The following is an 18,276-nucleotide window of genomic DNA, read 5'->3' as shown; positions in this document are numbered from 1 at the left end:
ACGATAGGCACAATAGTAGACAAACTCGAAGTATCAGGCAGGCCCTCACACATAGCACGGTTTAACATCATAGCTAGAAGCTCTGCAAGCATATCTCTGGCATGAATAAAATGCTCAACCACTAATCCTTCATGATCATAAGCTCTCCCATGTTTCATCCTGTCAATGGCTTTCCTTACCATCTCCACTGTAAAGAAGACATGCATGTGGGCATGGCTCTAGTAGATCCGGTAGAGGTGGCTGCCCCCACATTGTATATAGGGAAGCTGCATATCAGCCCCACTCCTCTAGAGAAGTAATAGCTAGAGCGGGAGAGGATTCATGAAAAAGCCGTCAAGCTTCAGCCGAATCCTGACTCAAAAATAGCTAGTATGACTCCTGCTCAAGGCTAGCCAGAAAGGCCCTCCCAAAGAAACCTCTCTCTGTGATCGGGCTCTCAAATCTCTACACTCATCATACCAACTATTCTGGGGCATAGTCCCAGACGGCATCTCTGTTCGGGCTGTGTATGTGGATAAGCCTCCCTAGCCGCATCCTGTGGAGTCTTTGCCAGAATATGGGTGAGCTCCTCCAAAGGTCACCCTGGATCCTCTGTGCATAGGCGTCTATAAATCCCATCCATGTCAACAGAGTCCCTCTCCGGAGAGAGAGAGAGAGAGAGAGAGAGAGAGAGAGAGAAATGAAATGAAATGAAATGTTATATTAACGTCTTCAAAAGGCCAAAGTGACCTATGAGACCAGAAAGTTACAATGTGGTGGATCTGATACAAAGTCAGAGTCAGAGTAACAAGATGACCACAATGACAAGAGAAAGAGAGAGAGAGAGAGAGAGAGAGAGAGAGAGAGAGATGAAATGAAATGCTATATTAACGTCTTCAAAAGGCCAAAATGACCTATGAGACCAATCTGTTACAAAATAGTGAATCTAATACCATGTCTGGGTACAAAAAGACTAGAACAAAAATACTACTACTACTAGAATCCATCCTTATCTCCACTCAGGATGTCAAGAGAGTATGGCTCGAATCCTCTATTGTAGTCTCCGTCGATGCTGTGTAGTCCCTCTCCTCAATCGCGGCCGTTTGGATCTCCGCAACTTGGTGGCGTTTTTCCTCCAAGCAAGACCCCCCAACACCTCGTTTTTCATCAGCAGCCTCATCCTATCTGCTGGCGTTTTTCAACAAGATCCTCATCGCCATAGACTCCTATCCCCTGGCGTTTTTCATCCATAACCTCATCGCCACAGGTCCCCCCTTTGCTGGCGTTTTTCAGTAGACCATTATCGCCCATTTCCCTAGCATTTTCAGTAGTGCATAGCTTCAGCAAATCAGCGACAAAGCCTCAGAATTCAGCAATTAAGACCAGCCAAAAACAGCAGTTTCGGAGCACTTCAAAGGCCCGCAAATTTGCGTTTTTTAGGGCAGTCGAAGACACGAAGAACCTGCAGCAAAACAGCGTTTTTCATTGCGTTTTTGGGCAGCAGCAGATTCCAGCCATTGGCATTTTTGGACAGCAGATAAAGTGCATCAGTTTCAGCCCTAGAGTTGGTCTCGTCATCCCCGTCGTCGACATCGACATAACCTAGACTTGCATCAGTCTCATGCATCCACTTTGTACCAGTTTGTGCAATCAATAGTAGACCACTCTCGCCAACGAGAGTGGGGCCTTCGGAGGAGGGTTTTACAACGTCTCTCGTGTCATATTCTCTTCTCTCTCTCTATCTCTCAGTCTCATACACTTTCACGCACAGTGTCCATTCACCTTGATTGTGTTCATTGCACTCTCTCATTAAGAACGGAAGGCTCTCCCTTCCATAAGAACAAAAGGAACCTTGCGCACAGTTCGGAGCACTCATCTTGAGCAAAGTTCAACATTCATTCTGCTGCACCTTACATCAATGATGGCTCTAAATGTCAGAAAATGATCAAGAGTGGAGAAACCCCTCTTAAAACCGGCTTGGCTCTCTGCCCGTACACTCTCACCCTCTGCCCAATTACTCAACTGGTGCTCAAGAATGGATGCATACAATCGTGCCAATGTGTGCCCAACCATAATAGTGCGGTAATTCCCATGCTCTGTAGGATCACCTGCCTTGAAGATAAGCACAATAGTAGACAACCTCCAAGTCTCAGGTAACCCCTCACACATGGCACGCTTGAACAACACTGCAAGAACCTCTACCAGCATATCTCTAGCATGTATAAAGTGCTATGCTACTAGACCATCATGATCATATGCCCTGCTGGTCCTCATCCTGTCAGTGGCTCTCTTTACCATCTCATTTGTAAAGAAGGTGCTGGTAGGTGGGGGGTCCTGTCCAGCAACTGTATATAACGATGTCGCATACTGGCCCCACACATCAGGAGCAGTAATCATTGGGGGAGGGGAGTGCTCATGAAAGAATCGCCATGCCTCTCCTGAGTCTCTACTCAAGAACAGCTGATACAAGTCTCGCTCCATCTGGGCCAAGTAAGCTCGTTTCTTCTGTCGCACAAGGCACTGGAGCTGGACTCTCATCTCTCTGCACTCCTCATCATACCAATTACTATGGGACATGCTCCCAGAATGTTGCCTCCGACCCGGTTGAGTGTGTGGGTATGCCTCTGATGTTGCACCATGCAATGTCTCAGTCAGTAAAGTAGTGCACTCCTCCACTAAAGGCCAGGACTAGCTGTGCATAGACGGCTATAGATCTCCTCTGTATAAACCGAGTCAGTCTCTGGTGTAAATGTATAACGGGTATGTGACATGCCTCCTGATGTCTGGGATCTACTATACTAAAATGAAACGGACAATGTCAAAAGAGCATGATCCACTGCTACGTCCACTATTCTGGCTCCCACTATGAAATCTTGAATACAAGGAATAAAGCTCGGCTGTACCATAACATAGTCCACCGTATTAGCCCTATGTTTGTGTGGAAAGCATGTGAAACCGGTTGCTCCAAGAAATCGCTGTAAGCTATTAAGTATGGCTAACCCATGTGTGGTCGTCATCTCCGTGAGGTATCTCCCATACTCCGTCTGCTCTCTGTCATGTGAGCATCTATCTGTCAAGCCCCAAGTCACCCACATCCAGCTCTCTAAGCATCTCATCTGAAGTGTCATAGAAGACTGTCTGAGAGTTGCCAGTTCGGGCATTGAATTCCCCTAGGAGAATGATATCACCATCCCTAGAAAACTCCCATATATCATCATCCAGTATAGAGAAAGGTGACTGTCCTCTGGGTACAGCATATACTAACGTACTGTGAGGAAAATAACATATGGCAATGCATAGAAATCGGCATGTGTCAGCTCTCAGCCACATGTATCTAGCATGATCATCTCTCCGTACAATATGTAGTAGTGGTTGTAACTCCTCCCTAAATAGCATTGCTACTACTCTAGAACCTCTACTCTCATGCTCAGATCTCGCAACTGTCCTGTGGGATGTCTCCCATCTATATCCCACCACATGTGGCATAAGCTATCCAGGGGCCTGATGAGTCTCTGAGAAGAAAAAAATGTCCCTGTCTTTGAAACTGTCCTCATAGGCACCAACGTCCAACCTCATAGATCCATTACAATTCCAAGTAGCCATCTTCAGTGTGGTCCCATAGGTCTCAAACCGTCATGTAGAGTGCCGCTCTACAATCACCACCCGACCATCTTTGTAAAAGGCTCTCTTTCCCTTCTCCCTTGCTTCCGTAATCTTTGGAATTACCTCTCTCATATGCGCAAGCTATGAGCGAGTAAGATCATCACCGAGGAAAATACCTGTCTTCTTGAGAGTAGGCCTCTTTTTTAGGAATTTCTTCTCCTCTTCCAAGGAGGGGAAGCGTAGTATGAGAGCTCTCTCTTTTGAAGATTCTCTAGGGCCATCACTCTTCTTGCCCACTCTCCATGCCTTTGTGTGTGAAGGCTTGTCCACCCCCATCATGGATATGAGGATTGTGACCTCTTTTTCCACATTGTTTATGTCCTTGAGACTAGTTACCCTCACATGTAGAGCCCGCATCCTCCTCCTTTGTTCCTCTTCGAGGGTCATGTTAATAAGAGTGGGTGTACAAGAAGCTTCCTTACCTTTCCCTTTCTCGGTGACCTCAATCCATTTTTCGGCCTCCTCTACTTTCTTCTGTGTTGCGGAGATGACCACGGCCCATGACTTTTTCTCCTCATCTTCCTGGATAACTTGCATTTCTTATCTCATGGTATTCAATTCTTCCATCATAGATGGCTAAATGTCGTCTTCTCTGAGCCGCCCACTTTTTGATGCAAGAAGTTCACCTTGGAGAGTTCAGATTGTGGCTTCTTGTGAAGCCGCTTGCTCTTCGACGCGAGAAATCCTTTCGCATAGGTTCTTCTTCTCCTCTTTCCATTCCTCCATCTTTTGAAGAAAGGTTGCCTCCATCCTTTCTTCCACTCCTTCACTTCAACTTCAAGTGTTGATATCCGCTAGTTGGTGATCGAGAACTTCATGTTGAGAGGGAGGCAGGCTATAGCCACTGGGGAGGCCATGTGAAAAGGGGTCAATGAGTAGCCCAGTGGAGGGAGACCATGAGAGAGAGAGAGAGAGAAAGAGACTAAAACAACCAAAAAAATACAAGAAACTCTAAAAAACAACAAATAACGCTTGTGAAACCCTAAAAAACAGAGAAAATCGACTTCAAAACTTTAAAAAACAAAAAAAAACACTTAATTGAAACCCTAAAAACAGCAAAAACAATGGCGAAACGAGAGAGAGAGAGAGAGAGAGAGAGAGAACATGAAATGTTATATTAAACGTCTTCAAAAGGTCAAAATGACCTATGAGACCAAACTGATACAATCTTGGTGGATCTAATACAATGTTTGGGTATAGGTACCGTGTCTGAGTACGAAAAAAAGATACTAAAATGAATCTAAAACAACTACTAGTTGAAAATTGAGTGGGGTATGTGTGATCACTCATACAATGGGCGATGAATCCATCATTTGTACTCTGGATGTCGAGATAGTATGGCTCGAATCCTTTGTTGTAGTCTCCATCGATGCTGTGAAGCTCCTCTCCTCAGTCTAGGTGTCTCGATCTCCCTAGCTCCAATGCTCCATCAATGAGAGTACCATGGGTGTGAGTTTGAGGTGAGCTTTGCAGTGGTGGTTGCTCCTCTAACTGTCCATTGTTTGGTGTGAAGAAATCAGTAATCTCTCTGGGATTGTCTCTCTCCAGATCTCCTCAGTAAACTATCTTTGTGTCTATGTAGCTCAAGTAGATATAGGCCAACACATCTTTGGTCCTGATAGCTCATGACTCTCGAGAAGGGTCCGAAGCCTTCTCTGAATAAACAGTAGAAGCAACCCCGTATCTCGTAATACATTCTGCACTCACATATATAATGTGTCTCCGTCTCTAGCTCTGTATGGCATAGGCGGCATATCCTGCTAGCTGCAGGTATCTCTCTGAATCTACCAGTTTCGATCTCAAGCTGGTGTGAAGACGCCCGTATCTTACCAATGACACACTGTAACCCATGAGATAGATGTGTATCCATATAGCTGGGTCGAATCACAAACCCATCCCCTGTGAGTTGGAGAAGATGCTCTCTATAGAAAGCCATCTTCATGCCCAACTCCTATGTCGGTTCTTTCCATGTCCTCCTAGTGTCCAATTGGGTTAGGTCATGGCGAATGAGTCTAGTAATCTCCACCTGCGTAAGAGACAACGATGGTGCATCAAGGGAGTATTGGAAGGGAGGCAAGCTGTCCATGCTGAAGCCATGTATCTGAAACCATAATGACATCTGTGCGTACCAGCATGATGTGTCCCCCTGCAAAGCTAATTGTCTGGAGGACTCAAGGGCCAATCTGGCATATCTGTCTCTGGTAGTATCCCATAAGCTGTGTATCAAGGAGACTGGTCTGATAAGCACCTTTATCTCCATAGGGGGGGCTGCTAACTCTGCTCTAATGATCTCGTGTGGCACGGAAGCCTTGGCTCTAATCAGCTGAGAGATCATAGATACCAAGGGCCTCTGCACCCATCCTGACCCACAGAGGGTCCCCAAACCTGAACCCCATAGAGCAGAGCTAAAGCTACCAAGGTACCAGAGAGCCAGACCTTTGTTAGGGGTTCCTGGAGCTGAACCTACGAACACATCCTCTCCAATCCTCCCAAGGCTGCATACGCTCTGGTCAGTCTAGTCTGTGCTGCTCTCTTCAAAGAAAATTTTGGCCCAGTGAAGACTACCCCAAGATAAGTGTGTGCATTTGTGTACTCCTCAATTTCCTGACCATAAGTGAATGTAGGTGTTGATCTCCTGATCCATTGTGGTGTGGTGTTAAACACCATAACCTTGGTTTAACCAAGGTTTACAGACAGTCCACTATCCTCCTCAAAGCTATGTAATGCATCCAAATGTCGCTACAGACCCTCCGGTGAATCAAAGATCAACACAATATCATCAGCATATAACAAAAATGGACTCCATGTCCCTGCTGGGCATTTCTGTCACCCTCTCTATCAATGTAATCAGAAACCTCATCTATATACATACCAAATCAAGTAGGAGACAATGGACAGCCTTGTTTCACTCCAATAGTGGAGTGAACTAAAGTAGAGAGAGAGAGAGAGAGAGAGAGAGAGAACATCACTTACCAAAGCATAAAGTTCTGCAGATGGCAAATATATGGCTCTCGATAATATGACTGCAAATGCATTCTTAAATGCATCTACAGTGAAGTAGCTCTGAGGAAGATCCTGGAATGAAGTATTTATGAATTGTCAGTAATAAATGCCAATATAGAAAGCTGAAAGAAAATAAAATGAAAGAAAGTAAAAATCATAATCACAGTCACCATAAGTTTTGACTGACTAGTTTCCATGATTTCAGAGAATTCATCCTCAAGGAAAAGACAACGCTGGTTGACCTCCTCTGCCATATAAACATGAGAATCATCAAGTAAACACGGAAACCAGGTTCAAAAGCCCAATTTTTCCAACTACTGATGCACCTATAATTAAGCTGTCAAAAGTTTAGAGGGTGGAGCAGCAGTCGTTTTGTCACCTTGTTTCGTTTTTGTACATTAGTGTTTCAGGTGTTTTGAGTTTCGTTTCTTCTTGAGGAGACAAAATGCATTTTCAAGTTATTATGCCTGGAGGTTTAATAGGGAGTGACCTTCAATAATGTATTCCCTGTGCCCCCAATAGTAAAGCCAAAAGATGGAGACACTCCTCCAAGCATCCTTGGAATGCCTCCAAAGAAAACCCTGACAAGTTTATAATGCATTGATGCCTCAATAGCTTCTATAATGCATTCCATTGATGCCTCAATAGCTTCTATAATGCATTCCATTGATGCCTCAATAGCTTCTATCCCCTACATAGGGCATCCATGGTTTTTCTTTTCCTGCCTTTCCCGCAAAGTAGGTACTCCGCCCATGCAATCAGCAAATTTGATGTTGAAATTTTCTCCATCCTATTTATCCTGTTGTTGAAGTACCAAATACTCCGTCTCTTTAGAAGACTTCAACTTCTTGACCCTGCAGGCAACAGGTATGGCTTTCGGACTGGCTGGCCAGGGGTATGGCTGCAGCAGACAATAAGGGAGAAGGCACTAGTAGCAGCCGATAGCAGGACACACGGCAGGGCGACGCACGAAGGTAGACAATCTAAGTTCACTACTACACTTCTCCTCTCCCGACGCTTCTCCTTTCTCAACCCTTATGTTAGGTTAGTGATGCCCATTTGTAAGAAGAGGCAGTCAAAATACTCCGATTTGACAAAGCAAGCATATAATGTGAGGAGGTTACAGAAATTAATACCTGCAACAGAGGTGCCCTTCAGCAGTGTTTCTTGCTCCGACTTGCTCCATGTAATCGGGCTCAATGTTGTAGATGGAAACGTCTTTACATATGGATACCATACTGATTTTTCCCCCAATGATTTTTCATACATCAGCCATAAGGCAAGGCCAATGATATCAGGCCTACCTACACCACAGACCAGCATGACATTCAGCCATACAATAAGCAAGCAGCAACACTTAGAAATGGAGAGGGTCATTTCAAAGATGGTAGCAATGACAGACCTGTAGCAAGCTGTGAGATTACAGGATGGTTTGCAACATCAGCACACGTAACTGTAAAATTTTCAGGAATTTTGATGGCACATTCGCCAGCCTGTAACCCAAAATAGCCCGCTGCAGTATATTTCAAATGGAAGATACAAATGTTGAAAAATCAAACTACTCATCACCGATCGAACCTTAAGACTCCTTGCACAAATGTGACATACATGCACTGAGCAGTGGCCTAAATAAAAGTGATTATGCTCAATGGTCTCAGAAAAGAAGAATCTTTACAGCAATTTTGACACAGCACCATTGGCCTCACAAACTCTACCGTGAACTTTTAATTGCAACAGGTGATTTAGCACAGATCACCATCAACTAATTCTTGTCGGACAGAAAATCACAAGAATTGAAAAGAGCAAGAAAATACAGCTGGATAGGTCTTAGAAGGATCCTGGTTTTCAAAAGAGGGCCGAGGCTTGCTTTTAGGAACTAATCTATTTTCTGGGGGAATCCTGATTTCTAGGTGAACATTCTCAGAAGGAATCCAGTTCTCAAAAGGAATTCAATTTTTCAGCAAAATTCTGTTCTTTTGGTGGATTTCCTACTTCTTGCATTCTGACAAGGCTGTAAAAGCTTTTTAAAACTCAAAATGAGTATCCCAAAACCTCATAACACAACTGTTGAAGTACATTGGTGTGATGACAACCAAACATCCCAAATAGATCAATTGCCATGGCAGCTATAAAGGGCTGACGTGAACATAAAAAGCAGCATAGTTAAAGGAACAAAGGGTTACCAAAGACAAGGCAAGTAACAGATCCAAGTCAACATTCTCTCTGAGACGATGAGAAAACAGGTATAAGAAGAGATGGGGCTAAACTAAGTAGCACATAACAGCTTTTTCCTTTATTAGGTGTTTTTGACATTTGATCCTTTATTATTGGGTGCTCATTATTAGGGTGTCAGTCCCTATCTGTGAGGTACCTCCCTTCTTATCCACTAATAGTTGGAATTCTTTTATTACAAATGGCTCAAGGAAATTCCAAATTAATATGATATTTTATAAATCTTAAGCTAAGCATTACTTCACACATAATTTTTTTGCTCTGAAATCGGACTCAAAATTGTAGCTTTAATAAAACCTTAAGACTAGAATGGATAAAATATCACATGGAATGCACATGAAGTCACATGGTGTGGAACTCAGATCAAGCAGTGAATCAAGTACAAGGCCTGGAAGCCCTTGGGTAGTGTAGAAGCTGTAGGTGGCCTACAATACCTCACCTTACTGGAATAGCAAGCCGGCAGAAGTTCTCAAGCTCGGGGCTAGCTCCTGCAGCAGGGGGCAGCTTCTAGCAAGGCCCATGCTTTGCGAAACCTAATTGGGTTTAGAGACCTCACTCACATGGTGTTGGCCATACCATGCTACACTTGAGGCGTATACTTCTCCTAAGAGAAGGGCATCCCCACCAACCCCCTTTGAACTCAATATCTCGATTTACGAAGCAATCAAGTGCTATTATGCAAAATTTTCCTTGGGTGCTCTATGTGACTATGCTAAGTCTCTCTTTATGTTAAAATCTCTATTAATTACACCTCTTGTTGCTTAAACAAGAATAATTACGCTAATCATGTTTAATTGATTATGCATGATTAAACTTAATTAGATAATTAATAATGATGATTACGCTCTTGTTATGCATAATGCATTGTTAATTATCAATTACTATTTATCAAGCAAGCAACATATGTGATTGCATTTAAGAAAAGTATTGACAAGCTTGATTTTGAAACAATTAACTAAACTATAACTTAATTATGAAAAGTAAAGTGAAATTGTATTTTCTAATGCACGATTTAGAATCAATTTTAGCCAAATTAGAGCCATCACAATAGAGGAAAATTACTTTTGCAAGAATTTAAATTGATTTAAATTTTTCATACACCATTAGGATATTGGGAAGGTCATTGGTAAAGTTATGCTGCTCAATTATGTTAATTTTGTGGCTAAAAAGTTCGGAGCAGGATAGGAAGGTTCTTTGATTAAAAAAATAATAATCTGAGAGAGGTTCTTTAGGGTCTTTTCTTGAGTGACGATATCGAACACTACCAAGGAGCTCTAATACCAATGTAATGTGCAGCTGAAGTGAATGATGGTGAAAGCTAAGGATGGAGTGCTTAGTGCGTACCCAAGGTTCCTTTTACTTCATGAGATATCTGTGCAAAGGACTAGAGAGAGAAGAGAGAAAGATACTTTGAGTAAAGGTTCTATGAGTGATAGAGAGAGATTGCTTTAGTTTACAAATGCTGATACAATGGTCCTAGATGTTGAGATGCTTATGGGACCATGCGGTAGATGCTTGGGTTTGTGAGGCTCCGGTCTGGAAATTGAAAACGCTAGCGCCGATCTAGCTTGGAACTGCAATCTGATGATGAGGTAATGGCTGACATCTGAAAACACTCGCTGATCTGAGGGATAAGGCTGAAAATTGCTTGCGCTAGGCTAATCTGGTAGTTGGGCTGAAAAACGCTAGGGCTCACAAGGATGCCAAAACACTTCCTAGGCTGTCCTAAACCCTAGAAGTAGGAGTTAGCTTGTCCACATGCACATAGGGTTAGTATAACCGGCCATTACACAATAGAGGGCGGTACTAATTCAATAAGCTGTCAACTTTACAAAGAGCACTAAAAAGGAAAGAGAGCATAGACGCGTCCAACGACTAGATCGTCACTGCGCAAAGTAGCCCAACTATTGGGGCATTACCATATGTGCAAAGGGGGGACTCTTACATGCACATCTAACCCTATGTGTAAGTAGACAAGCTACTTCATGACAAGGGTTCAGTCAGCCTAGCTTAGGAAGTGTTATGGCACTTTTGTGAGTCTGTTCGCAGACCGTGCATGTGTAAGGTGCAGCGGAATGAATGTTTGAACTTTGCTCAAGATGAGTGCTCCGAACTGTGCTCAAGGTTCCTTTTGTTCTTATGGAAGGGAGAGCCTTCCGTTCTTAATGAGAGAATGCTATGATCACAAACAAAGTGAATGGACACTGTGCGTGCAAGTGAATGAGACTGAGAGATAGATAGAGAAGAGAGATACGACACCAAAGACGTAAAACCCTCCTCAGAAGGCCCCACTCTCGTCGGCGAGAGTGGTTTACTTATGATTGCACAAACTTGTACAATGATGATGCATGTGATTGATGCAAGTCTAGGGCTATGCCGGTGATGACGATGGGGATGGCGAAACCGGTCTAAGGGCTGAAATCTGCAAGTGTGTATTTGCTGTCCAAAAACGCTTAAGGCTGAAATCTGCTGCAAATCAGAAACGCTGAATTGGACTGATTTCTGCTGCTGAAAAACGCTGATTTGGGGGCTGATACAGCAGGTCTTTAGCGCTGAAAACTGATGGTCTTCATCTGCTGAAAATTGCAGGTCTTAGGGCTGAAAATCGCCATGCACAAGGGAGGGCGATCTAGCTCCAAAAACGCTAGGGCTGCAATTTGGAAAACGCTATATGCTGGGATCTACTGGCGATGATCTTCTTGCTGAAAACGCTATGCTGAGGCTGATGATGGCGATGAGCATCTGATGCAAAAATGCTACGGAAGGGAGTCTTTTGCTTGGAGGAGAAACCGCCACCAAGGTCTTGCTGAGAAGTTGCCTGTTGAGCTTGGGCTCCTGCTGCCTCTTCTGCCAATTAGTGCTAGTCTAAGTTTGCCTATATACAAACTTACTCAATTTGCCCTACCTACTTTCCAACAAAAGTCACGTAAAAATAATAGGTGAAAAATGTCCAAAATAGGTAAAATAGGCTAAATGCTCTCGAAAATTCCCCTAATGGATTCTGATGAATTCTGATGGGAATGCTGATGATCATGCTGTGTGCAACCAGAGGATATGCATCTACACTAAGTATCTGGGCATGCACGGTCTACGAATAGACTCACAAAAGAGCCAGATCACTGCTAAATCTAGACTGACTGGACTGACTGAACCCTTGTCGTGCTGTAGCTTGTCCACGGACACATAGGGTTGGATGTGTCACATGACATCCCCTCCTTTTCAAAGTGAGGTACTGGTACTGAACTGTATGGCGTCGAGGGAGATCGCCAATAGCATCCGTAAACCTGGAAGGGACTCTTCGCTGGCCCACTTTGATGTCTGGGTCGGGAGGTACTTGAACTTCATAAAGGTCTGCAATGCTTACTTCTTTGGGCCGCGCCGAAAGCGACACAAAGTTTCCTGTGGCTCCTTTGATGCTTCAACTTCGTCTAGATACCTGTTTCTTTCTTCTTCAAGAATCTCCATGGCTGAAAATTCTTGAAACCATGTCCAACACAAAACCATGAACATACCCATTCCATGTAAAGTGAGTGGAAAAAAATGTGTCTTTCTCAAAGACTGTGCATGCAATGTAGATGAACCAATAGACGGAGTGCCAAACCGTTCACCCCACACACGCAAACAATGAGATCGAATCTTTCTCTTATGATCTAGAGCAATCAAGTGTAGCAATTCACAACGGAAATGCCCATGCTTGGTGCTCATACTTTCATGTGCTCTTTCTACGAATGTGTCATGCCAAGGAAGAGACATGGAATGTGACGTCCTTGAAAGCATACTTTTCAGCTTTTCATGAACAATCCGCATACATTCGTGTTCATTCATGAGTAACTGTTCAACGTACAATATGTCATGCCTAGGAAAAGGGATCACATAAAGACACTGACTAAAATATAGGAAACGAACACGAATGAAACACTCGTACAATGCGTGCTGACTAATCATGCGAACACATAATACTTCCTGTGGGGGTTCTTTGGACCGAGGCTCGAGAGCCAAGATCGGTTCTTCCTGAAGGGGTTCTTTGGACCTAGGCTCGAGAGCCAAGATCGATCCTTTGTGATTGATCGAATCTGCAACGAGCTTAGCTTCGCTAGAAAAAGCATCAACTAACTCATCATCCTTGTGAACAATCACGTCATCTTCATGCAAATCATCAAGCTTGTGAGAAATCACATCTTGATCGTGCGAATCATCATGCTTGTCATTGTCATCCAAATCATCATGCTCGTCATTATCATGCAAATCATTGTCATTCAATTCATCATGCTTCTCATCATCATGCAAATCCTGTGTGTCATGCTTTGTAGAAGAAGACACTGAGAGAGTCTCCTTTCCCCAAATCTCTTGCATCTGTGCCTAAACTTGAGAAAAGAGTCGCCAGAACTCTTCCCTGTGTCGGTCACTCTGTTCTTGTCTTGCTTTGGCTGCCTTTCTTTCTGCTTCTCTTTCTGCGTTTCTTTCTGCGTATCTGCGTTCCATTTCTACCATTCTTTCTGCATGTCTTGCTTCACGTTCGAACTTCCTTTCCATAAACATCTGGTCCAAAGCCTCCATAGGAGTTAGTGCAATCCTTGACGTACATGGGGAAGGGGGAGGGTCGGAAAAACCTCCTGGTGGGGAAAATTCTTCTTCGCCTCTCTCATGCTCATCACCTTCAAGCGAAGTATCCATTCCGTTTCGAGTGATGACCATTCTGAAGTCGTGGTTCTTGTGGGTTCTTGTGGTCTTGAGGTTCTTAAGTTCACGAGGAACTTGGGTTCTTGGGGGTCTTGAGTTCTTGAGGTTCTTGAGGGTTTTCTTTCGCTTGCAATCTGTGTTTAAGAAGGATCTTCTCTTCACCCGAGTTCTACTCTTTTCCGCGCGTGCACCCCTTGGCGGCCTTGCGCTCACACCAAGGTTGCTTTTTCCCACCTCACGTCGATTGGCCGGCTACTAAGTGCACGGTCCGCTCTCAATGAGTGAAAAGAGGCACAAGGGGAGGCTAGACAAGCCCTTCTTCCCTGGGATTCCTGTCACTCTTCAAAAACACGACTAGGAATTGACACGCCCAAGTATACTTGGGTTCGTGGACCGTCACAAGCAAAAAAATTTCTTGTGGTTCTTTCCTTGAGTGATACAGAACACTGCCAAAGCTCTGATACCAATGTAAGGTGCATCGGAATGAATGTTTGAGCTTTGCTCAAGATGAGTGATTCGAACTATGCTCAAGGTTTCTTTTGTTCTTATGGAAGGGAGAGCCTTCCGTTCTTAATGAGAGAATGCTATGATCACAAACAAAGTGAATGGACACTGTGCGTGCAAGTGAATGAGACTGAGAGATAGAGAGAGAAGAGAGATACGACACCAGAGACGTTGTGAAACCCTCCTCCAAAGGCCCCACTCTCGTCGGCGAGAGTGGTCTACTTATGATTGCACAAACTGGTACAATGATGATGCATGTGACTGATGCAAGTCTAGGGCTATGCCGGTAATGACGACAGGGATGGCGAAACCGGTCTAAGGGCTGATATCTGCAAGTGTGTATCTGCTGTCCAGAAACGCTCAAGGCTGAAATCTGCTGCAAATCAAAAACGCTGAATTGGGCTGATTTCTGCAGCTGAAAAATGCTGATTTGGGGGCTGAAACTGCAGGTCTTTAGGGCTGAAAACTGATGGTCTTCATCTGCTGAAAATTGCAGGTCTTAGAGCTGAAAATCGCCATGCACAAGGGAGGGCGATCTGGCTCCAAAAACGCTAGGGCTGCAATTTGGAAAACACTATATGCTGGGATCTGTTGGCGATGATCTTCTTGCTGAAAACGCTATGCTGAGGCTGATGATGGCGATGAGCATTTGATGCAAAAACGCTAGGGAAGGGAGTCTTTTGCTTGGAGGAGAAACCGCCACCAAGGTCTTGCTGAGAAGTTGCCTGTTGAGCTTGGGCTCCTGCTGCCTCTTCTGCCAATTAGTGCTAGTTTAGGTTTGCCTATATACAAACTTACTCAATTTTTCCTACCTACTTTCCAACAAAAGTCACTTAAAAATATTAAGTGAAAAATGTCAAAAATAGGTAAAATAGGCTAAATGCACTCGAAAATTCCCCTAATGGATTTTGATGAATTCTGATGGGAATGCTGATGATCGTGCTATGTGCAACCAGAGGATATGCATCTACACTAAGTGTCTGAGCATGCACGGTGTACGAATAGACTCACAAAAGTGCCAGATCACTTCTAAATCTAGACTGACTGGACTGACTGAACCCTTGTCGTGCTGTAGCTTGTCCACGGACACATACGGTTGGATATGTAAGTGATAGCATGTCCATGCACTTAGAGTAGATGCATATCCTCTGGTTGCACACGGCATGATCATCCGATTACAATCAGAACCCATCAAGCGCATTTTTTCAGTGCACGGACCTATTTTCCCTGTTTTAGCCATTTTTCACTTATTATTAATAAGTGACTTTGTTGGGGAAATGGGTAGGGCAATTTTGCTAAGATAATATAAAAGAAACCTGGCAGTCACTCAGTAGAGCAGATCACAAAACGAGCACCAAGGCCTCTTGCGTTTTCTCAAGAAAACAGATCACCTTAGCGTTTCTGCAAGACTGAGAGCCTAGCGTTTTTGCACATTGCTGAAACTGCTAGCGTTTTTCAGCCAAGACTTTGCAGCCCTAGCGTTTGTGGAATCAGCCCAAATGCAAGCGTTTGCAGATTTTCAGCATTGCGAGCTTGTGTTGCAGCAGAAACCCGCCGCATCGACACCACCGCAACAAGAACCTAGAATCAGCCTTAGCGTTTTTGCATCTCAGCAATCTGCTAGCGATTCCGGAATTCAGCCATTAGCCTCTACGAACCGCCCGAAACCCCCAGCAAATCCTCGCAGCGAGAGCTTGCCGTAGCCGGATTTGCAGCGATCAGTTTTCAGCCATTATGACAACCACTCATTTTCAGATTTAGACCTCAGATCAGCCAGCGTTTTTGCATGCAAGAGTCACCTTGGCGACGGCAGTAGATCAGCCCCGTCTTGGTGCAACAGTTGCAGATTCGCAGCATTCAGTTTTCAGCCTTAGCATCGTCGTCATCGTCCTCTCCGTCGACATCGACATAGCATCACTTAGACTCACAGCATCAACACCTTGTATCAGATTGTGCAATCAATAGCAATAGACCGTTCTCGCCATAGAGAGTGGGGCCTTCGGAGGAGGATTTGACAACATACTGGTGTCGTATTCTTCTCTCTCTATCTCTCAGTCTCAACACCTTCATTCACAGTGTTCACTTTGTTTGTGATCATTTGCACTCTCTCACTAAAGGAACGGAGGGCTCTCCCTTCCGTAAGTAAAAGAAAACCTTGAGCACAGTTCGGAGCACTCATCTTGAGCAAAGTTCAACATTCACTTCCATTGCACCTTACATTGGTATCAGAGCTTTGACGGTGTTTTGTATCACTCAAGGAAAGAACCACAAGATTTTTTTTGCTTGTGCGGTCACATGTAACCCAAGTCCTCTTGGGTGTGTCGATTCCTTATCGTGTTTTTGAAGAGTGACAGGAAACCCAAGAAAGAAGGGCTTGTCCAGCCTCCCCTTGTTTCTCTTTTCACTCATTGAGAGCGGACCGTGCACTTAGTGGCCGGCCAATCGACGTGAGGTGGGAAAAAGCAACCTTGGTGTGAGCGCAAGGCCGCCAAGGGGTGCGCCTGCGGGAAAGAGAAGAGCTCGGGTAAAGAGAAGATCTTTCTCTAACACAGATTGCAAGCAAAAGAAGAACCTCAAGAACCTCAAGACCCTCAAGAACCCAAGAACCACAAGAACCTCGACAACCTCAAGTCCCCCAAGAACCACAAGAACCCAAGTTCCTCGTGAACTTCAAAACCCAAGATCTCAGTGTATGGTCATCACTTGAAGCGGAATGGATACTTTGCATGAAGGTGATGAGCATGAGGGTGGTGAAGAAGAATAATCCCCACCAAGAGGTTTTTCTGACCCTCCCCCTTTCCCATCTACGCCACGGTTTGCACCAAATCCGATGGAGGCTTTTGTCAAGTCGATGATGGACATGATGACACACCAAGATTTGATCGCGAGCGGTTAGCCTTGGAGTGTGAGCGCTCGACAGTCGAAGACAAAAGGGTAGCCTTGGAGCGTGAGCGTGAGCAAGTGCGCTCAGTGGCCGAAGAAAGACGAGCGGCCTTGGTGTTAGAGCATGAGTGTAACAAACTTGGACACTCCAAGTCAAGAATCTACTGCGACAGCACCAAATAACCACTTCAAAAGAGTTCACAGTTCACAATTGATTCACACTGGCCCGGCGGAGTTCTGTGCCTAGAGATATTGGCCCCAAAGTCTGGCGCCCCTTTCGGTATTTCTTTTTGTAATAATCTGAGTTCAAAGTACAAGAGTGCGGGCAGGCGCTCACACTCAGACTCTGCGTCCAGATGCTCTGAGTTGTGAGAGGCCTGCTCACAAATTTAAAGGTACAAGGGATGCCAAAAGCTGAAAATCAAAAGCTCAAAAGCTTTGGAAAAATAAAGCAGTTTCTCTTTCTCTCTCTCTCTTGCTAAAATAAAGCAGAGGCTTTTTTCTCTCTCTCTCTCTCTCTCTCTCTCTCTCTCTCTCTCTCTCTCTCTCTCTCTCTCTCTCTCTCTCTCTCTTAGTTAATCAAAGCAAAGAGGTTCTCTCTCTCCCAATTGCGTAAAAAAAGCATTGCTCAAAAGTTGTCAAAAGCTGCCAGCGCAATTCACGCCGCAAATCACGGAGATCCGTACAGCTGCCACGTGTCAGTTGCCACGTCAGCAAAATTCAGGATTAGGATTAGGGTTAGGGTTAGGGCAGAATTAGGGTTTCAGCAGAATTAGGGTTTCAGATTTTTAGGGTTAGGGTTTCAGTAAAGCCGACAGCCACATCATCACTTTGTGACATACCCCCCTCTTGAAAGCATTGTAATCGCCCTCGATTACGTCTACAAAGCAGACAGAGGCCATAAACTGTCTTAACAGACACTGACTGTTATTACCTACGTACTAGGAACACACATCTAGCACATGTACCAATCGACAGTCACATCACACGACATCACAGGACATCACTCGACATCACATGGCATCACATGACATTCAACATTCATTCGGATATTAGACCATGATTTATCGGCAATGTAGCTAGCAATTGCATCTAGATCCAATCGGGAACCTCATCGATGCCCGATTGACTAACCCCTATTGCAACCATGTCTGTTCAAGATCAATTAGACCAAAATGCTGCAGTCATTTCGTCTATCAGTTCCTGCACTTAAAAACAAGTCAAGGACAAATCAGTTTCATATTCCGGAATTCCATTTCATAAAATCATACAGCAGAATACTGTCAGCTTTCAGTATCCCTGAAGCTCAAAGAGACATTAGTGACTCTAGTA

At 44.3% G+C, this 18,276-nt stretch overlaps 1 protein-coding gene across 1 annotated transcript in view; it reads right to left on the bottom strand.

Moving 5' to 3' along the window:
- Positions 1-18,276, bottom strand: part of LOC147441459 (fructose-bisphosphate aldolase-lysine N-methyltransferase, chloroplastic-like) — a 54,899-nt gene that overhangs the window by 26,157 nt on the left and 10,466 nt on the right. The window contains exons 3-6 of the mRNA XM_086483099.1: positions 8,048-8,138; positions 7,782-7,949; positions 6,816-6,892; positions 6,616-6,717 (exon numbers count right to left, since the gene is read on the bottom strand). Coding sequence (XP_086339225.1) covers positions 6,616-6,717; positions 6,816-6,892; positions 7,782-7,949; positions 8,048-8,138 — 438 coding nt within the window. The remainder of the gene's footprint in view (positions 1-6,615; positions 6,718-6,815; positions 6,893-7,781; positions 7,950-8,047; positions 8,139-18,276) is intronic.

This window comes from Adiantum capillus-veneris, chromosome 15, assembly GCF_014529385.1.
Source record: "Adiantum capillus-veneris isolate H3 chromosome 15, ASM1452938v2, whole genome shotgun sequence".
NCBI lineage: Eukaryota > Viridiplantae > Streptophyta > Polypodiopsida > Polypodiales > Pteridaceae > Adiantum > Adiantum capillus-veneris.
The sequence above is the reverse complement of the archived record's forward strand: the minus strand, read 5'-3'. Positions and strand labels throughout refer to the sequence as shown.